The 21,283-nt window shown below is 53.6% G+C and overlaps 1 protein-coding gene across 2 annotated transcripts; it reads left to right on the forward strand.

Annotated features, from left to right (window-relative positions):
* Window positions 1-143: 143 nt before the first annotated feature.
* On the forward strand, window positions 144-20,696 carry CPSF7 (cleavage and polyadenylation specific factor 7). 2 transcript variants are annotated; one of them, XM_004714933.2, is made up of 9 exons: window positions 144-256; window positions 6,736-6,954; window positions 7,725-7,828; window positions 8,421-8,593; window positions 10,854-11,268; window positions 11,805-11,923; window positions 14,124-14,292; window positions 14,813-14,980; window positions 19,064-20,696. In XM_004714933.2, the coding sequence occupies exons 1-8, from the start codon at window positions 203-205 to the stop codon at window positions 14,973-14,975; spliced, it is 1,416 nt and encodes a 471-aa protein (XP_004714990.1). In that variant the 5' UTR covers window positions 144-202; the 3' UTR covers window positions 14,976-14,980; window positions 19,064-20,696. The 2 variants fall into 2 exon arrangements, with proteins under 2 accessions (XP_004714990.1, XP_004714989.1); XM_004714932.2 differs by having other exon boundaries at window positions 8,421-8,566.
* The last annotated feature ends 587 nt before the right edge of the window (window positions 20,697-21,283 follow it).

Below are 21,283 nucleotides of genomic sequence, written 5' to 3' on the forward strand. Positions count from 1 at the left end.
GCCCCGGCGGCCCGGGAGATCGGGGGTGGGCGGCGCGAGGCCGGGGCCCAGTGGGGCGGCTCGGGCCGCCGGGAGGATGGCCACTTACTGCCCTCCTCCCAGCGCTGGACACCTCGAGCCTCCTAACGTGTGCCATTTTGTGGAAATCGTAGTGGCATCTTTTCGCTTCGTTCTCCCGGCGTGAGACCCTCCTTCCGGAGCCATGTCAGAAGGAGTGGACTTGATTGACATATACGCGGATGAGGAGTTCAACCAGGTGAGGGGACAGCTCCGCTTGCAGTGAGTGACAACAAGCTGCGCCGGCCGTGGGGATTTGTTCGGCTGGGAGCACGCCCTGTCCGCTGAGAGGTTGTGGGGGGCGGGGGGCGGTGTCTGGAAATGAACGCTTACCGGCCACCGCAGGAAACCGCTCCAAAAAGTTTGCCTAAACCCGAACGGGACACGTCCCAGACAATCCGCTAAAGGGATTGCAAAGACAGGATGCCCTCTTTATATGGCCGAGTGGATACAACTCACTGCAGTGGGGTTTGCAATAAGGCTACTACTCATCACACCATTCAGGCAGGATAACTAAATCAGTGCTGGGAAAACCGGAGGTTAGAGCTGTAGACTTTTTTGATAAGTAGTGTTTCCGAAGATGCTCCAGGCCTTGGTTTACATGCTTTGCAGAAAGATAGAGTTAGCCGGTGCAGGTTCTTTAAGGTGAATTCTGAGAGCAGGGGCGGAGGAAGCTTCTCATTACATCGGACCTGGGAGAAGCCCTCCTCAGTTTGTCACTTTTCTTGATTCCCCGGCCTGAAAGTTTCCTCCCCTGCTGGGACCTTGGAGTCCAGCGTGGACGATTCTGCTTTCTATTAATCGGAGCCTCTGGGCTTCATTCTAAAGGCATCGTTGGATTTAAGAGCAAATAAAAATCAGGCTTAATGGAATGATGATTCAACCTGTGGAACTTGTTCCCTGGGGAAGCCAAAGTTGGATATGAGTCTTTTCCAAGACACCATTCTTAAAACTCAAAGTTAGTGTTTGTCGTGGTGCCCCTGAGGGGCATGGGAACTGTGCTGATATGCATTCCAGGGTGGTTTTTTTGACCTGCAGCTGAAGAAAAATGCAAACCACACTCCCCCTTTCAGTGAGGTAAAGGCACTGTAGAAAACGGCTATTCTGACATTTCATTGCCTCTGTTCCATTGTTCTACATTTTTACTTCTTTCTATAAGCTTAGGAGCCCTGCTGGCCTAATGGATTATGAGTTGGACTGCCAACCACACAAGGTTTGAGGTTTGGATCCACCAGCCGCCCTGAAGGAGAAGGATGAGGCTGGCTGGCTGCTCTTGTAAAGATTTACAACTTCAGCAATCTTAGGAAGCAGTTTTCTTTTGTCCTGTGTCCTAAAGAGTCCCTGTGAGTGGGTATCAACTCAGTAGCAATAGGTGAGTTAGAAGCGGCTCAACTCCAGTCTTGAGAAGGCGATGGCCGTGTTGGTGTAATACACTTGACTGATGAACCTTATTGTTTCAAGGGGAGAGGGAGTGTGGACACACCGCTGATTTAAAAACCCGGCAGCCTCGCTCATAAGACTCTAGACTAGTTTGTTAGCGTCTCAATGTTTCTGTATCAAAGAGCATTATACAAAGATTTTCTCTCCCTTGAAACAGTGGTCTTACCTTCAGATCAGTTCTTCCAGCTTGAGGTCACATCTCAAGAATGCTTCAAGCCTGTTTGAAACTCCTGCATCATTTTCAGCACCATCCCACCAGGCTGGGCTGATGCTTCCCCGGGCCTCTCCCAGTGAGTGCATAGAAGGACACGGGGAGAAGGTAAAAGGAAGTGTTTGAGGAGGCACATGTCCTGGGTGGCCCTGCTTCTGGTTGGTGTGAGGCAGCAGGCGTTGGTACTGGTCCTTGTTTCACTTAGTATGGTATTATTTATTTATTTTTTTACTTAGGTTTGATTTTTTTAACACAGGATTGTAAGCATGCCCAGAGGCCATGAGATTCAAGTAAGGCCCCTCTTGTTGTCACGGCTTTAACCATTCTGTCCTTTGTATTGTGAAAATGGATGTAACAAAGGACTGGCCATTCCACCTCTGCCTGTGTGTCGAGTTCTCGGCATTTTTCCATTGTGTTGTGCAACTGCCACCATTGCCTTCGGTTCAAACCACCATGTCCAGAAAGTCGATTCCAACTCGTGGTGACCCTGCAGGGCAGAGTAGAGCTGCCTCTTTGGGTTTCCAAAATTTTCTTTATTGGAAGAGGCAACCTGAGCTGTCTCCAATTGAGTGACTGGTGGGTTCCAACTGCTGACCTTGTGCTTCACAGCTAAGGGCTTGGCCCTCCGTGGGGCACCTTCTCTAATTGGGCTTTGTAATAATAGCAGCATCCCCTGTCTCCTCGGTGCCTTGTGATGTCATCTCCATGCGACTGTCTGCTCATTATCTTACGTGTGTATGTGGAGGGGGGGTGTTAATTTTTTAAAAGCCAGTGAGTTTTGAGTAGAAGAGAACGATTTCATACATTTCCTGAGTGTTTTAGCTCCTTTGAATCAGGCTGGGTGGTTGGGTAGTTGGATGTTACCAAGAGAGAAAGAAGGCTCCCTGGGGTTCTTTGGTTGGAAAACCTGCCGTATCTGTGGGGAGAGGACGTGTCCCCTGGGAAAACCACCGCAGATCGGGCCAGATCTGAAGAAGATGCTGTTTTGTTACCGGTGGACAAGCCGCAGGCCTGGTGCAATGGTCACTGTTCTGTGGCACTGTCAAGTCAATGTTGGACTGCTTGCCACAAGATTGCAGTTCAGGCCCACCAGCTGGGTTAAGGGAGAAAGATGAGGCTGTCCGCTCCAGTAGAGATTTGGTTTGGGGTTTTGGCTATCAGGGTGGAAGCTACTGAAGTTATTTTTTTGGTTGAAAAGGCCCTTTATGTGACTGAGTGACCAGTGATGGCATTAGCCCACAGGTGGTTTTTCTCCAAACAGGCAGGATTTGGGCCATTGAAGACAGAATGGTAATGCTCCGTGCCTCAGGGGAGCTGGGGGAAAGGGGTGCTCTGATCCTCACAGAAGAGCCCACTTTAAGCAAAGCTGGTTTTCCTGTGAACAGAAAGCAGCTAAACCAACTGTGGACGTATGCTGTCTGGCTAGACTCATTGAAAACAGATATGGACCAAAGGCCGGCAAGACCGAGTGAGCTGGAAAGTGTATTCAGAATAGTACTGATTCACACTAAGCTGGTCTGTGCACAAGTACAAGCCCCCCTTCCCCAATGCACTTAACTCCTTGGGGAAGAGACATGGGGCTGCAGGTGGAGGCCCAGGGTGCTGTCTCCCAGTCTTTGACCGCAGGTGCTGCAGAAGCATGTCTCGAAGACAGCTTGCCTCCATGACCCTGGGAGTCCTGGCCTCTGGCTGCCCTCAGGCGGAGGGGAAGGACTGGATGGCTTAGAGCTGCCGGTCCACTGAGTATACGCCCAGCCCCCTGCCTGGTCTTCGGCCCCCTCTGTTGGGCCGCCTAGGCCAGGGCTATGAGGTAAAAGGACGAAATGGCACCCTATCCTCAGGTTTCTGCCTGGGAGGTGAGGACAGTGGCCCAAAATACAGAGTATCAGGTGCAGCGAGGAGAAAGGAGGTGAGTTGGGAACTCGAGAGCTCGAGTTGAGCCTACATTGCAGTGAAGGGAAACGTCTCAACACTCACTGCCCTGAAGTCTGTTCTGACTCACGGTGACCCTGTAGGGCAGAGTGGAACTGCCCCTGCATGATTCCGAGGCAGGAGCGCGTTACAGGAGCAGAAAGACTCCTCTTTCTCCCGTGAAGCGGCTGGTGACTTTAAACTGCAGACCTTGTGGTTCACCCAGTACATAAGCCAGGACACCACCAGGGCTTCTTGAACAGAAACATGGTGGACAGTGATCTTCATTAGGGCTCTTGGACACAGGGAAATCTTAGGCTAGTTGCTGGGTCAGGTACCAAGAAGATTTGGGGGAGCGAGGGGGAGCATTGAGCAGATGGATGAGGAAGATCTTTAAATTAAAAATCACGTAAGTTCCCTTCTCTTTGGTAAGTAGCAAGGAACTTTTCCACATGATCTTTTGGAGCTGTTGGTACTAAGCAAGCACAGGCTTCTTCCTGGTGGATTCACTCTGGATGGTTTGTTTCATCTTCCTAGAACAGCTTTCACTGTCCGTCATTCAGTGAAACATGTTACATTGATCTAAGGAGGTGTATTTAATGTAACTCATCACTGGCTCTGGCCCTTAGCGATTTCCCATCTTAACAGTTGAGCAAGGGAAATGACTTTATGGCCCTTCTGGGATTTAAGTCCAAATGCCCTTTGAAGACCTTGCCCACCCGCCAGCTCGGTGCTGCCAGAGGGCTTAACTAACAGGAGACTTCCGGACTCAGGGAGACCCTTTGAATCTTGTGGATTGTTAAATTCTTTTAGGGTTCATCAAAAAATCTTCCATACCCCCTGGCTCCTCCAGGATTGAGCCTGCAGCTTTTTCTAAGCCCATCCACTGCCGTCGGACATACCCTGACCCCCAGAGACATGATAGGACAGGGTAGAGCTACCCCCTTGGGGCTTCCAAGGTGGCCCATCTGTTCAGCAGCAGTCCACCCCCCCTCTGTCTTGCAGAGTGGCTGGTGGAGCCCAACCATGGATCTTTGGGGCTCACAGCCTAGTGCTTAACACTTTGTGCCACTGAGGTCTCTCACTTTGTCTGGTGGGCTCTGAAATAGGTTGATTTCCTCGTGCTTGGGTCTCTGAGCCTCCCATCCCTGCTTGCTAGTTTCCAATACTTGTCTCTGTGTTACAACCCTGCCTCGGGCCGTGGGGGAGGAGCAGCCTCAGCTTGCTGCACCAGTCACCCAAGATGGTGCATTGTTAAGTTCGATTTCAAAAACTCTGAAAGGAGGGCAAAGCTGGATAGGTGTGGGAGCGTCCTATAGGGATTTGGGCATTTGGAGAGGCCGATGGGACTTCTAAGGCCTTTCTCTGTCCAGGCCCCTCGCGCATCACACCATGCCTGGGACTAGAGCAGGTCACCACTCTCCCTAGAGCTGTGGCCAGGCCCCTTTCTGGTGGGCTTTTCTAGAGTCTGCACAGCATGTGGAATTGCTGGCCTGCAACAGGAAGTGTGGACACAGGTGAAGGAAGCTTTGCTGCTCGTGGTCCGAACTAGCCCCAAGTCTCATTGCACTGTCTGAGTTGCCTGGAGGGAAACTGCATTATCTTGAGGACTGATTTTGAGCCCCCTCATGTGGTCATTTCTGAAGATTTGAAAGGAGCTCGCATGAGTCTTGGTGGCAGGTCTCTCAGCTCAAATCAGAACCCGTCATGGGGAACGGGGAGCCGGCTGTTGGAGCTGGTGTCCCGTCAGGGGGCTCAATGCTGCCTGGCTTAGTGCCCCCCTCCCCACCTCCCAGTGAGGTGGCTGAGCTGAAGGTGAGACCTGTGAGAACCCTGTCTTTATGGCACCCTGTTCTCAGTGCAGCTGGGCTGCTGTGGGGAGCCCCTGTCGGGTCCAGGACAGACAGCTGAGCCAAGGAGCCGCCAGATGGCTTCCCTGAGGCCCTTTCCTGGCGCAGACACTTCACCCCACAGCCCCAAGTCAGCGCACGCTTCCAGACCCTGTGCTCACTGTGACGCGACGGGCGGCCTGGGAGGGGCCCTCGTTCTCTGACCCTCCTGTTTTCAAGAACATTGCTGCTGTGTGTCTGTCTTGCTCCAAGACTGGCGAGGGCCTCCTCTGCGTGCCCTGTGCAGACGTGCTGTGCTGCGGAGTCATCTGAGAAACAGGGGCGATCCCCACACCGGCTCCCTTTTTTCTGCCTTTTTAAAAAAATGTTTTGAAGACGATTACAGTGGTGGGTGGTGGGATTGTGATCTCTTAAATTTGGAGATGGTAAACTCCGGGACTGGATTTTGGATGTGATCTTCAAAACCACTAGTTCTCAACCTTTCTAATGCGGCGACCCTTTCATACAGTTCCTCATGTTGTGGTGAACCGCCCCCCCCCAACCATAAAATTATTTTCGTTGCTACTTCATAACTATCACTATGCTACTGTTATGAGTCATCATGTAAATACCTGATATGCAGGATGTGTTTTCATGGTTACAAATTGAACATAATTAAAACACAGTGATTAATCATAAAAACAATGTATAATTATATATTGTGAACTATTCATTTCTAATTATAAATAAATGAAATTTTGTCTTGAAGCATGGTGTAGCATGGTTACATCCTTCATGCGGGATACTCGTATGTGGGTGGACCTGCCTGGAGACGGATAGAGGAGCAGTGTCTTGGTTCCTAAGACCAGTGGGAGCATGTGTTTTCTGATGGTCTTAGATGACCCCTGTGAAAGGGTGGTTCGGCCCCCCCCCCCCCAAAGGGGTCGTGACCCACAGGTTGAGAACCGCTATTGTAAGTGAAAGCCTCACTGATAGCTGTGGCACCAGCATGTCATCGTGTATTCTTAGCTTTCCTGTGTCAACAATATGTACCTTTTGGTTCTTGCTCCAAGCACACAAGTATAAATAAAGGATGCAGTGAGATGGGGGGTGTTTTGATTTGTGGTGGTGGTGTTTTTAACCTCTGTCTGGAGTGGGGCGAGATTCAGGATCTATTGCGTAAGGACACGTTTTTACAAAGCACCTGAACTGTGCTGTCTCTGAGCTAACGGGGAAAATGAAAGGAAAGGTTCGCCGACCCATCTGTGCCAACCGGTCATCTCTTAGGACCCGGAGTTCAACAACACAGATCAGATTGACCTGTATGATGATGTGCTGACAGCCACTTCCCAGCCCTCAGACGACAGAAGCAGCAGCGCTGAGCCGCCGCCCCCGGTGCGCCAGGAGCCCTCACCCAAGCCCAACAACAAGACCCCTGCGATTCTATACACATACAGTGGCCTGCGGAGCCGACGAGCGGCCGTCTACGTGGGCAGCTTCTCCTGGGTGAGCAGTGGCCCTCAGGTGCCCAGTGGGTGGGGGTGGGGTGGAGGTGCTGGCTTGTGCAGAAAGCACTTGTCATCTCGCTGTGTTGAACCCTGATGGGGTCGGATTTCTTTTTCCTGGGATCAGGTTGGATTGATCTCTGAAAGAGAACTCTCATGAGAGGACCTACTGGTGCCGAAGAAAGCAATGATTAAGTGGGTAGTTGCTTTTTCTGCCATATTGTTGCCGCCCCCGACCCTGGGGCTTTATGTCTAGCAGGGTCGTCTGTGGGACGAGACTTCCAAGTGAACACTTTGCACTCTTGGTGGCCATTAGATGGTCCTGAGGTTCTGGTGGGTGACGGGGACCCAAGGCCTGGCCAGCCGAGTGCGCTCTGGGTCGCTGGTGGCTGTTGTGCGGAAGTGCTTTTATAACGTAAACGTTGGGGTGGTCTCTCCACAGTAGCAGCTGTGTGCATGGAGGAGAGAGGTTCTAGATGGGGCTCCTCCCTCCTGTCAGCTCAGGAACGGGATTGCTGGCCAGCCCCCCTTTGTAGACCCCACCTGCCTTATTTTTAAAGCCGGGGTCTGGGGAAGAGGTGGGGTGGGAATCTGGTTTCAGTGAGGCCAGGAGGAAAAGCCAGTGTGGATGGAGACTGGGCCAGTTTCTGGGTTGCCTGTGGGAGGCCCCGCTGTGACCAGGTCTGAGGGAGAGGGGAGGTGAAAATTCGGAGAGCAGGGGTGGTTTATCGCTCTTGACATTTTTTCCCCTTTCCATCCTGTCGGCCCCAGTGGACCACAGACCAGCAGCTGATCCAAGTTATTCGCTCTGTCGGGGTCTATGATGTGGTGGAGCTGAAATTTGCTGAGAATCGAGCCAATGGCCAGTCCAAAGGGTGAGGCTGGGGTTTCAGACACTCCTTTACCCTCGTGACGTATGTTTCCACCCTGGTTTACACATGCGCACACGCCAAAGTACTGCCCTGCCTATGGGAAAGCCCCCCTTAGAATGGGGGTGGGGCTGTGATGTAGTGGGAAATCCATGCATAGAGTCGGGGGAGGAGCAAAGAAAACTAGCTTTTAATCTTGAATCCGTAGGAAGGTTAGACTGATGACTTTTAGTCACGGCTTTGTGTGTGTTCTTTTTTATTTAATCTTTTATTAGGGCTCATACAACTTTTACCACAATTCTTACGAACATCAATTGTGTAAAGCACATTTGTACATTCATTGCCCTCATCAATCTCAAAACATTTGCTCTCCACTTAAGCCCCTGGTATCAGCTCCTCATTTTTTCCACTCGCTCCCCCCTCCCTCATGAACCCTTGATACTTTATAAATGATAATTTTGTCATCTGGCTTCGTGTGTGTTCTTATGAGTAGCAGGGTTGCTTCTGCATTGTCCATTTTCAGTAAAAGTCGGAGAGAATTTGTTTCTTTACTCTTGGCTCTCGAAGATTTCATTCATTCTGCATTTCTCTTCCTCAGGTATGCTGAGGTGGTGGTAGCCTCTGAAAACTCTGTCCACAAATTATTGGAACTCCTGCCAGGGAAAGTTCTCAATGGTGAGAAAGTGAATGTGAGGCCAGCCACCCGGCAGAACCTGTCACAGTTTGAAGCTCAGGCTCGGAAACGTGAGTGCGTCCGAGTCCCAAGAGGGGGTACGTGGCGACCATCTGTACAAAAGGGGGGAGGTTTGTGGGTTTGTTTTCTGTGCTATGGGTTTGGCTTACAGCAGGGGAGGCAGTGTGGTTAATGGGATGGAGGTGGGGATGGGTGACAGCATGCTTAGTGGGGAAGGTGGTGGTGATGGGTAGCAGCATGGTTAATGGGAAAGTGGTGGTGCTAGGTGGGTAGGTATCAGCATGGTTAATGGGGAGGTGGTGAGATGGGTGGCAGCATGGTTAATGGGCAGGAGGTGGTGAAGGGTGACTGCATGGCTCGTGGAGAGGAGCGTGGAATGGGGGGCGGCAGCACGGTTAATGAGGGAGGCAAAATATAAGACTTGTGTAGACAGGTAAGCTGAGCATTAGGAATCGGGTAGATTCAGGTTGTTGTTTGCCACTAACTGGGCAAGTCACTTCACTGATCAGAGTTTGTGTCCCCATCTGAATTAGAGACATGTCTAAAGTCCCTCTCTAAACTCTGGATTCTGTGTGTTTCTATCTAAAAATCTGTGTACAGTGAAGTCCCTTCACTGTGCCCCATTCCACATTATAATTCAGAAGTAGTTTTTATAGACACTAAAGGTCACCACCCTGACTTGCTGTAGTCGTGTTGTAAATGGACGTTGGCTGCGTGGTCTTCAGGGAACCCACCCAGAGGCCAGGTGAAAGATGAAAATGTCGCTCGGCTTCTCCACCTGTCCAGGGAAGGATGTGTGTTCAGTTGCTAGAGCTTGTGGTCTGCTTGGTGTTTGTCCGCTGCCTCATGTTACCTTAGCTTGGGGCTAGCACCCGGCAGGTTTCTCTAGGAACTTTCCAATGCTAATTTAGTTTCCTCTGTGGCCTGTCAAGTCCCATCAGTTTAAGAGCCCACGGTCCCACCTTTACCTCCCTTTCCTGCCGGGCGAGACGCGGTTGAGGGGAGCATGCCTTCCCCCACGCTCCCATGTGTTCCTTTTCTAGTGGAAAGCGTGGTGGTGACCAGTGGTGTTTCCTGCTCTGTCACATTGCTGATCTTGGGCCCTGTTGAGTGGAGCTGATGACCTCTATGTTTTTGCTTACAAATGGTTGCTAGTCTTGGGACTTGGTAGCCATAGATACGAAACCACTCTTGGCAGATGTGAGAACGGTAGCCGGTAAGGTGGTTTGCTTTCAGAGACCCGCTCACCTCTGCGCGCGTGACTTCTGGAAAGCGAACAGCAAGACCCTGCTAGGGTGGGCACAAGGAGTCCTGGGGGCAGTGGGTTACACGTTTGGCCACAGACCTTAAGCCCCCTGGCTGCTCTGCAGGAGAAAGTGGAGGATCTTTGCTCCTGCCAAGATTTGTTGTCCGTGGCTGCTCTGGGGCTGTGTCCTGTAGGCCCCATGTGTCGACATGGATTCTGGCATGGTAGTGATAGGCATGGGCAATGTCGTGCAGCAAAGAAACCCAGGGGTCTCTGCTTCTGCTGTAATCAGGAGCTTGAGTGGAAAGGAGTCTGCATGTGGGACCCTCTCCCACCCGAACCCCCACCCTGTGTAGACGAACAAGTCACACTCCCTCTGAGATGTCCACGGCTCTGCTCTCCCCTTCTGGGGCTGAGTTCCTCCGTCGCCGTGCAGGCCAATGGCCAACAGTGGAGCCCAGGGAACGTGTGTACTTGGTGACCAGCCAGAGGCCTGCTTCCCCTGGAGATGAATGTGTTAAGTGCTGACCGTGAGGCGGGTGGGACTCCCGGCTCTGCCTGTCGGTGCAGAGACTGGCCACCTGTGCGCAGTGAGAGGACCCTGGCTATGGAGGCAGGACTTCTAGCTGAGAGCCTTGCTGTGGCTGTGGGCCAGCTGCTCCCGGGAGCAGCTCTCTTCTCAGCTGCCCACCCCTGGTTTCGTTGCCTCTCGCTTGCTTTCCAGCCTTCTGCTCTTCGTGGGTGTGCATTCCCAGGTTTTGTGTGTGGGCAGAGGAAGTCACGCTCCCAGCCCGTGCACATGGCATTGTGGTAGGTCTGAAGGGAGTGCCCACAGGTCTGTTGGAGTCCAGCTGGGCCCCAAGAGCCCCTTCCTTGCCTTTGGGCTGTTGGGAAGCAACTCTGAACTGGGGTTCATGGTGGGATGTAGACAGGTTAGGGGCCACTTTTGGCTGGTTTTGGTCTGGGGCCAGAGAAAGGGCAGTCGCTGGTGTTACCTCCTTCCTCAGGTGCTGCTGTCTGCCGGCTTGCTGGGGGGAGCTGGGCCTCATCAGGTGTCGGGGCAGTAATGGGAGCTCTGTTTGACCTCCTAGGAATCCCTCCAAGGGCCCACTCCCGAGAGTCGAGCGATTCTGCCGATGGCCGGGCCACGCCCTCTGAGAACCTCGTGCCCTCATCCGCCCGCGTGGATAAGCCCCCCAGTGTGCTGCCCTACTTCAGCCGCCCTCCTTCAGCCCTCCCCCTGATGGGTCTGCCCCCACCCCCGATTCCACCCCCACCGCCTCTCTCCTCAAGCTTTGGGGTCCCTCCTCCTCCTCCTGGCATCCACTACCAGCATCTTATGCCCCCCCCTCCTCGAATTCCTCCTCATCTGGCTGTACCTCCCCCGGGGGCCATCCCACCTGCCCTGCACCTCAATCCAGCCTTCTTTCCCCCACCAAATGCCTCTGTGGGGCCTCCACCAGATACTTACATGAAGGCCTCTGCATCCTATAACCACCACAGCAGGTACGTCCTGGCTGCCGCTTTCACACTGGGGCTGGGGTGGGCCCCTGGTGTGGATCCTGGGAGGTAGTTCGCCAGCTGCTGGTTGAGGTTTTTACTTGCCATTCATGGCCCCTTCTAAGAAGCTTGATTAACTGGAGTGTCTTAAGTGGCTCTTAGGAGCACTCCAGAATCTTCAGGGCCATTGGTGTGTGCCAGCATTGTGTGTGTGTGTGTGTGTGTGTGTGTGTGTGTGTGTGTGTGTCCGTGGCCTGAACCCTGTCGCTGAAGCAAAGGCAGACCCTGGACAATCTAAGGACCCTTAAAACAGTGAAGCACAGGGAAATGGTGAGACCTGTTTGTCGTCCGCTGGGCTCCACTCACTGTGGGACCATATAGAGCGACTCCCAGGGCTGTCTCAGCTGTCATCTTGACACATCTGTACATGAGCTGTTGGCCAGGCCTGCCCTCAGAGCCACTGGGGCGTGAACCATCAGCCCTTAGGTACAGGCCTCCTGGCAGGGGTCTGGCCAGGCAGGAACGACGTGGTCTCTTTGCAGCCGAGAGTCGGGCCCTCCGTCCTCCAATGTGAGTGAGGCTGAGTTTGAAGAGATCATGAAGCGAAACCGAGCCATTTCCAGCAGTGCCATTTCCAAAGCAGTGGCTGGAGCCAGTGCAGGTAATGCCCTCCACCCTTGCTGACCGGCCTGTGGTAGGCCCAGTGTTCCACCGTTCCCCTGGGCAGGATGACCCTGGGCCCAATTGGAACATGTGAAGAGAGAACGGTATGGGGCCTGGTGTCTTGGCTCTTGGAGCTGTGAGCATCAGTTACTGAACTGCCTCATCTTGGGGTCTAGACTACAGTGAGCAAATGCTGCTTGGCTGCAGTATTTGGTGTGAAACTCACTTCCTCATGCCGCCCGGGGTCTCCTCACTTCTGTGGTGGTCCAGTACTGAGTGTGGACAAGTCTTGGGTTTTTAGAACTCTTGCTCACCAAGACCAGTCTGGGTAGAGCATCTGACCTCCACGTAAGCCTGTATTAAGAAAGAGGCAAAGCTATCGGTCATCCTCTTAAGACGTAACCCATATAGCTAACTTCTGCCCTGTTCTCAGCATTTAAGTGGGCAGAACCAGAAGCCATGGTTCTGAGAGCCCTAGGTACCAGCTGACTAAAGAGGATACAAGAAGCTTCAGGGTAGGCCATATTCCCGTATTCAGTCCCCTCTTTCCTGGGAGGGTCCCACCTGCGCTGTAAAGGTAAAGGTGAGTAAACTTTCAGGTCTCCTCAGAAATTAGTTGACCCTGACCTTGATCAGTTAGCTGTAAGTGTGGTCTGTACATCTCTGACTGTAAAACTTGAAACCACAGGGTAGGGCAATGACAGGAGGTCATGTTCTCTTCCATTATCCTCTTTTCTGCCGGAAAACCGTCACTGACAACTGAGTTTTTGTAAAGTGATAAGTATTAGGTAGGTGCTCATCATCACAAATCAACTCTTCAGAGTTGAAAATAATCATCATTGCTCCCTCCTTTCCCCTGAGAAATCATCAGTGCCCTGGTGTTGAACCCCTTCTCTTTACTTGAACTAGGAATATTTCCCGAGGGCCCCACAAATGGGGCACAAAGGCCCCATCTGGAGCCAATGTCCTGCTGCTTCAGGCCCACCACAGAAGGGCGGCATGCCATTTACTGCTGCCCTTCCCCCAGGCTTCCATCCAGATCCAGGCTGGCCAGGTCTCACTTTGGGCCTTTAATGCTGTTGCCTCAGCCAGAGAAAGCCTGGGCCTGAGCTAGGCCAGCACTCGCTCCTGGCCCTTACCCCTGAGGACAGAACTAGGAAATGAAAGCACTCTCCAATTCTTGGTGGCAACATAGTTTCTAAAATCTTGCAATGGTATGTGCACTGTGCTCTGTTCTGCATGTATCTGTTGTACATGTGTATCTAGAGATCAGAATGAGAGTAAAACATTTGTTGAAAATACCTATTTAAAGGAACTCAGACATTGGGATATGTAATGTTAAAAAAATAAAAGTTCTACACAAAACTGAAACCACACTCGTGGCCACCGAGTTGACTTTGACTCAGCGACCCATGGACAGAGTCGAACTGCCCCTGTGGGCGTCCGGGGCTCTACACCGTTGAAGAGGGGACAGCCCCTCGAGGAGCGGCTGGTGGGTTTGAACTGCTGACCTTTGGGGTTAGCACTCCACCTAGCCCAAGGACCACCAGTTGACTAGCTGTGCCTCATTATTTTTCCCATTCATAATTTGGAGGGTTTTTTGTTGTTGTTTTTTTTAAACCCAAAATGTGGCATCCTGCTTTGCCCCTGCGTCTTCAGTCCCAATAACCGGACATGGATGATGCGGATCTGCAGCATCTGTCACGCACTCGGCCATCACTGTTGCCGGGTACTGTGCTTAGTGCTGCAGATGCATACAGACTTAACCTCTCTCTGCTTTGTCAACAGGGCAGGACATTTGCTAGGACCAGTGTGCAGTGGTTTTTAGTGCAGTCTGTCCCTACTGGGGGACCGTCGCGTTGTCTCCAGGGTTAGTTTAATACAACAGGACTGAAGCACCACTCTTAGGCAGAGAGACTTGTACGCAGGAGGAGGAACGTGTCAGTTAGGTTCCTACTAAGAAGTCTACACACTGTTTCACATTGCCCTTTCCCTTGGCAGGACAGGACAGGATGTGACGAAACGTCTTTCAGATCCCAGGCCCCTGGTGTAAAGGTGCCCCCTGGGCTTATACCCACTGCTTCTGCCGAGACCGTTTCCCCGGTTCTATGGGTCAGTTAGTCCCCGGTGGTGTGTGTCCTGGCCTCTGCTGGTCAGTTGGTGCTGCTGCCTCTTAGGAGCTTGGTCCTTCCCCACAGGGGATTACAGTGACGCAATCGAGACGCTGCTCACAGCCATCGCTGTCATCAAACAGTCCCGAGTTGCCAATGATGAGCGTTGCCGGGTCCTCCTCTCCTCTCTGAAGGACTGTCTCCACGGCATTGAGGCCAAGTCCTACAGCGTGGGTGCCAGCGGGGGCTCGTCCAGGTGAGGGAACTGCCCGCTGGGCCACATGCTTTCAGGGCTTGATGGGGACGGGAAAGGAGTCTGGTGATGTGTCAGACCTGGGGGGGTGGGGGGATGAGGCTGGGAGCTCATTGAGGAAGAGGCCAGTCGCTCTGATAGTGAGGAGCCTGGGCTTTGGCCTCTCTCTAGCGTGGACTTTAATCTCAAACCAGCTGCACGAACTTCAGGAAGTCCCTGAGTTTTAGAAGCCTCGTTTTTGTTTTTGTTTTTAATTTAAAAGGGAGCAATAGTAGTATTTGCTCCACAGGCCTGTCGCATAGAGCAGGTGCAACAGGCTGGTGAGGCTCGTGGTGCCTGATGTGTGGTGGCGCACTGGGTGGCTATCTGTATTTCCCCACACGAGAATAGGTTCTCAAAGAGCTGCCGTTTCCATGCCCACTGGACAGGTGGTGGCGTCATAGGTCATAGTCGCTTAGACAAGTGCTTGGGTGGGTGGGGGTGGCCTGCCCCCTGGAGTGAGACTGAAGGCTCCTTCCCACAGGAAACGACACCGGTCCCGGGAGAGGTCGCCCAGCCGGTCTCGGGAGAGCAGCAGGAGGCACCGGGACCTGCTGCACAGTGAAGACCGGCATGATGACTACTTCCCGGAAAGGAGCCGGGAGCACGAGCGGCACCGGGACCGAGAGCGGGACCGGCACCACTGAGGAAGGTGGGCGCCTGGGAAGGGGGGCCCCCCTCAGGGCCGGCTGCGGGCACCTGCAGGTGGTCTCAGGTGAAAGTGTTTTGTGTGTTCTGTGACTGCTTGACCCTGGTCTCGCCTTAGAGGCCCTCTGACTCAGAGCGCCCCTGTCTGGGGTTTGCGAGGTTGTAGATCTTTATGGGAGCAGACAACCTCCTCCTTCTCCCCTCCAACAGCTGGTGGGGAGCTCAGATCCCAGTTCGTCAGTGGAGAAACCGTAAAAACTGAATGCTCAGGAGGGAGATGGCCCAAAGGCCACTCGGTGGGCCCGTGACTGTCCTGTGAGCCATTGCAGGGATCCACACTACATATGAAACCCACCTACCCGCCTGCCCTTCTCCCACACAGAAGTGAACAAATAAGAAAACTGTCCAGGACCAAAGACAAGGCCTGGGGCCCGCTTTTCCTGTACAGCATTGATGACTTGACGTGCGGGCTCGTAGCAGTTTTAAAGCAGGAGTACTTTAGGAAGGAGGAGGGGATCTGAAATGATCTTTTAACAGTTGTGGAGACACGTGGAGAGTGGTTCCTGTCAAAGAAAGGAAGTTTTTGTATTTAAAAACTCAAAGGCAGCAGGCATACTGTAGGGAGTGCTCATTTTAACCTCTGCAGTTGGCTAAGGTGGCCATGAACCCTGGCCAGATCCCCGAGCTCCTGCTCCGCTCTGGGGGCAGGGCTCACTCTTCTTGAGCCTCTGGGCCCTGCCTTTCAATCTCAGCCAGGCCCCTCAGCCTCCCTGCCATGTCCCACTAGCTCGGCACCCCAGCCAGAAGCGGAAGCCCAGGGGGCCAGTGTTGAGAATGAGGCAGCAGGAGCAGCTGCTGGCTCGGTGTCTGTGGGGAACTTTAGGGTGGGCCAGATGCCGACTGAAGTGGGCTACCTGGTTCCTAAGGGTCCTGCAGGACCCAGGTAGGTGGCTCTGTGCTCACAGGTCCGTGGGCATCCCCCTTGGCTGCGTCACATCCAGCTCGTTCTCCTGGGGCAGCAGTGGTGTGTGCACGGCTCTAGATGGGTGGGGATCGATAAGACAGGCGGCTGACTGAGGAAGGGCAAAGAAAGTCTCCCCATCTTCTGGGCGTCCCCGGAGGTTACCGAATGATGCGGGAGTTGACGGTTCTGCAGCGATGTGCCTAGTGACAGCCTCCCAGCGAACAAGTGGCTACTGTTGGTGAATATTTTGGGGCTGCCCAAGGTGAGGGTAGGTTTATAGCCTGGGGTTATGAAATATTTACGAGCCTATTTTACCCACCTCCTGTTTATCCCAGCAAGCTCCGGGGTGCTTGACATCCTTGAAGTCCACGATAGCTCCTTTACAGTCAGCAGTTTGAGTGGGTTTGGGGGGTACTCACCGCTCAGCCTCCACATCGCCGGGGCCCACTGAGTTCAGCCTGTTTGCAGGGGTGAGCAGGAGCAGGTCGCTCTGGTTTGATCCCATCGCTGTCACCGTCACAGCACTTCACTTTACATGTGTGAGACAGCGGGCCCCGCCCCCAGGCCTGTGGGCCACAGTGTGTCTTTGGGATTAGCTGAGATGAGGACCAGGGAGGTGTTCCTGCCTCCGTGTAGAACGTGACTTAGGGTGTCTGGGGCCACAAGCTCGTTCATAACTGGAACTTAGGACGGCACATCAGAGCAGTTGCTGCCTTTGCGCTGACAGCTTCATCGAATCGTCGGTGGGACCTACTAGTCACCAGTACTGTGGGGAGGAGACCCGTTAGGTGGCCTGCTGCATCGAGTTTTCCCTTGGGAGAGGGGGCTGTCTCTTCCAGGGGCGGGGGCGGCCCAGCACGTCCTGGTGTGGACCTATAACGATGGGGACGGGGCCTCGGAGGCAGGTCTGCCACTTCCCCACTTTGCCTCCTTGCATGGATGGGTGGGTTAGTCTAGCGTTGTCCTGAAAAAGAACTAGACGGGAACGTTGGCACACAGGACCCTTCATTCCTTTTACAGTTGCCCAGTGGTGACTCTGGAGGCTTAGGGTGTGGAGGTGGTTTGTGGGCCTCAGAACTCCGGCACTGTGTGCAGCAGCCACCGCTCTGTTAGACGAGAGTGGGGTATGTGTTGTGTGGCCAGGTGGTCCTAAAGAGTAGAGGGTGTGTTCTGGGCAGAGACAGCAGGAGCAGTAGTCTTGGCCGCCCTTGATGGCAGAGGCCACTGCAGACGCCTGTGCTTTGGACTAGTCACCGAGCTTGGAGCCTGTCTGCGTCCTTGTCGCTGTGTGTCTCTTTGTGTTGGGGCAGCTCCCAGAGAGAGTTGATCTCTTCCAGGCTGTGTATTTTATATAGTTTTATTAGGAGCTCATACAACTCATCGCAATCCATACATACATCAGTTGTGTAAAGCACATTTGTACATTCATTGCCCTCATCATTCTCAAAACATTTCCTCTCCACTTAAGCCCCTGGCATCAGCTCCTCATTTTTCCCCCTCCCTCCCCGTTCCCCCCTCCCTCTCGAGCCCCTGATAATTTATAAATTATTATTTTGTCATATCTTGCCCTGTCCGACGTCTCTCTTCACCCATTTTTCCGTTGTCCATCCCCCAGGGAGGAGGCCACATGCAGATCCCTCTAATAGGTTCCCCCTTTCCAACCCACCTTCCCTTCACCCTCCCAGTATCGCCACTCACACCACTGGTCCTGAAGGGATCATCCACCCTGGATTCCCTGTGTTTCCAGTTCGTATCTGTACCAGTGAACATCCTCTGGGTCTAGCCAGATTTGTAAGGTAGAATTGGGGTCATGATAGTTGGGGGGAGAGGAAGCATTTAGGAACTAGAGGAAAGTTGTATGTTTCATTGTTGCTACATCGTCCAATGTCTGTGTATTCTGTGGAGTTTGAGCGCCGTTTGGGATAATCTGAGGCCTCAACTTGTTTAGTTCTCAGCTTTGTCGTTTTAGGACATTGTCTTTCTGCGAGAGTCCTTCTCATCCCATTCATGGAAAAGAGTCTTTCCCAACTGGGACACTGGCCCGAGAGTCAGAGGCCCTGACTGTGTGAGCTTGACAAGGCGTTTTACCTTGTGGAAAAGGGAGCCAAGCCTTGCTACCTGGGCACTACGAGAAGCCCGCGGGCTGAGGGTGGCCCGGAAGCGGGCTCTCAGACGGGTGCTGCCTTTTCCTCCTGGCCAGCTCCTCCAGGGTTTCCGGTCCCAGAGCACATGCACAAGGATCTAACCCGGGATCCCTTTGGGGCTGACCAGGCCAGCCCAGCAGGTTCTCTTGCAGGAAGAACAGGGCTGAGGGCACTCAGGACCTAATTTGGTGGAGATGTTGGGTAGCGCAGGCCCATACTGTCAGGCAAGTCTCTAACTCTGCTCTCTTCCTGCTCTGCTTTTTCTTCTGGCTGTGTGCATGTATGCACACACACATGCACGTGTGTGCACTCACGACGCTGCTTGGAATCTGCGTTCACCGGGTCTCTTGGAAAAGGGAAGCGCACTCAGGAGCTTGCTGTGTCCGTGGAGGCGTCTGTCTAGGGTTGGGCTCTGGGATGTGGTATGTGTGGCGAGTTCATGTGATGCCGCGCACACTGGCGTTCTTCCTGTGCCAGCCGCCTTGCCAGTTGTTTTCATCCTGTGTGCTGAACAAAGGGGGGTGCCCTGGTTACAAGGTTGGCTGTGATCTGCAGAGTCAGCAGTCTGGAACCACGAATTGTCTTGAGGAAGACATACAGGGCTTTCTACTCCCAAGAAGACTTAGAGTCTCAGCACCCCCAGGGGCAGGTCTTCTCCGTCCTGTCGGGTGGCTGTGAGTCGGCATCCACTCGATGGCCGTGAGTTGGTTTGGGTTGCAGGAAGCAGACTGGACCATATTTAAACTCGACCCGTGCCGCATAGCGGTGGTTTCCGTGCTTCTCCAGTCCCTTGCCAGTCACACTTCCCCTTGATCTTCGTGTGAAACGTCATGTTTCTTCTTTGCCACTCGTGGCTGGGAATGGATTGACACCTGTTCAGGACCCCTCGGGCCCCCTGCTTCCCTCTCTGTCCCTTTAGAAACTGCCAGTGTCTCACAGCCTCTCACTCATATGCCCTCTCCCGGTGTTCTCGTTGCAGGCGGCTGTTGGAAGCAGATTTTTTTTAATGGACTTGCATCTCCTCACCTTGATCAGGACTAAGGATGGAGGCCGCTCTACCCCTTCCTCTCCTTCCAAGCCCCTGCCTCCCTGCAGACCCCCCACCCCCCCGGGCTTGAGTGCCCTCTGCCCCTCAGGACTGAAGAAGAGCACTCAGCATCCTTGCTAGCCCCTCGGCACCTGCCGGCCAGGGGAAGACCAGAGACGCGGGGTGCTTGGGAGGGGTGGCAGACAGCAAGGGAACAGCATATCCAGGCCCCTACTTGGTCAAGGCCATGAGGCACTCTCTTCTCCGGGAGCAGTCCAGTGGGGAGGGGACTGGGGGTGCAAGAGGCCCAGGGCCCTGCCCTTTAGCACTTGGTTTGATGGGGCCAGGAGGGTCCAGGTCCAGATCCCTTGCTAACATGCCACTTCTTTGTTTAACGCTTTCCTCCTGGCCCCATGAGGGACCACGCGGACAGATATCCTACAAACAGCGTAACAGCCTCGTATGGTCTTGCTTTTCCCACTCAGATAGTGACGGTTTCTTTCCCTGACCTGCTTTCCGCTCCCTGCCACCTGGCCCACCTCCGATGCTTAGACGGTCTGCCAGGATGCGTGCTTGCCACAAGGGGCCTCCCCGGCACTGCTGCGAGTTGTGCCAGCGCTGTGGTGGCCCCTTGCAGTTGGCAGCTCCCCTGGGGGGCCCCCTTCCCTTCCTTTCCATGGGGCTTTTCCATTTCACACACGGAGACCTTCCCCTCCAAAGGCGGCTTCCTTGTTTTAAAGGAAGGTACTGCCATTGGGTGGTGAGAGCATTGGGCCCCCCGCCTGCCACAAAGGGCCCTTGAGTAGCAGGCAGGGGGAGGAGGCCAGTGGGCAGGATGCAGCCCACTTTATAGCTTTTCCTTACCAAGCTCCAGGTCAGCATGAGCTTGCGTCCCCAGGGACAGGCCATCACTCGCTGAGGAACGGCCCTGCCTGGGGAGGCAAGGCAAGTCGCATGGCCTGTGTCTGTTCACCTTTGGGCCTGAGTACTTCCTGCCTCTGCGGAGGAGCAGGCGGAAGTGGGCCCAGGGAGGAGGGAGTGGCTTTCCCCTTAGTATATGAATTGCGGGCGTGGCTGCTGCTGCTGCTGCCTGTGAGGGCACCGACTTTTACCTGAGGCCCAGCCGAGCGAGGCACGAAGGCTCACTGGAGACCAAACCAGAGCCCGTCCTCCATCCCGGCCCTCAGTTGGCTGCCAAGGGCGGCCCCAGGACTGGAGCTGGGAGCTCTTTTCCCTGTTCCTGGACCCCACTCTGCCTCCTCCTCGGGACTCGGCGCCCCCCGGCTGTGCTTATCCTCGAGAGCAGCTGGGGCGTCTTTTTAAAGCGTAGAGAGAACCAAGCATGGGACGGTGTAAGGAGAAAAGATAGTCTCAGCTGTTTACCTGGAGAATTTTTCTCCCCATTGTTTTGTTTCGTTTTTACTCATGACACGATTTTTAGTTTTATTTCCTGATAGCAAAAGGGAAAAGGAAAAGGAAAAAAAAAATCCCCCACCCTCAAAAAGGCCAGGGCCCCGCCCCGTTGTCGGTGATTTGTCTTTCTAATAGGTTGAAAATTGTGTAATAAACTTGATGACGCTGTCAATCTTTTATACTGCATTGTATTTTTTTCCTTTTGTAACAATATTTTAAAATAAACAGGGAGTGAGCTATTGTATGGATTCTGCATTCAGTAGATTTGATGAGGCAAGGCGGGATTCAACCCTATGGCAGCGGGTGTGGTGCCTGGATTGACCCAGAGGCCAGGTGACGGCCCTAAGCCCAAGGGCTGGGGACTGGGGGGTACCACTAGCTGCTTGCAGCAAGCCTTTGGAGGCACCCCAGAGGGTTTTGCGTTTTTTTCTTCAGCTATCTAAATCGCCTAGTTGGAAAAAACGTCTTTCCCTCCCTTCAGTGTTCAGAGGCAGGTTCCTACCTTGGCCAGCTCGGGGCACCAAGTGCAAGAGGCTTGAAGACCTGAGGGGCTAGTGCCTGGCTTCCCCATCGGCCTGCGTCCACTTGGGGTATGCCCTCTCGGGATGAGCATGTTCCGTGAACGGAGTGACTAAACCCAGCAAGTACTGATTAGCAAGCTTAGCCAGGTGCTTTCTGGCATCTTCCCCCCGGAAAATTGGGGGGGCTTTCTAAAGAGCCAGGTGAACAAACGACTAAAAGCTGAGCCAAGGAGCAGAC

Source organism: Echinops telfairi, unplaced genomic scaffold (assembly GCF_000313985.2).
Source record: "Echinops telfairi isolate 266 unplaced genomic scaffold, ASM31398v2 ScPeMD7_7416;HRSCAF=8454, whole genome shotgun sequence".
NCBI lineage: Eukaryota > Metazoa > Chordata > Mammalia > Afrosoricida > Tenrecidae > Echinops > Echinops telfairi.

Coding starts and splice junctions, on each gene's coding strand:
- CPSF7 (XM_004714933.2), top strand. CDS start 203: ATGTCAGAAGGAGTGGACTTGATTGACATATACGCGGATGAGGAGTTC. Junction 257..6,735: donor CGGATGAGGAGTTCAACCAG/GTGAGGGGACAG, acceptor GTCATCTCTTAG/GACCCGGAGTTCAACAACAC. Junction 8,594..10,853: donor CGTCCGAGTCCCAAGAGGGG/GTACGTGGCGAC, acceptor TTGACCTCCTAG/GAATCCCTCCAAGGGCCCAC.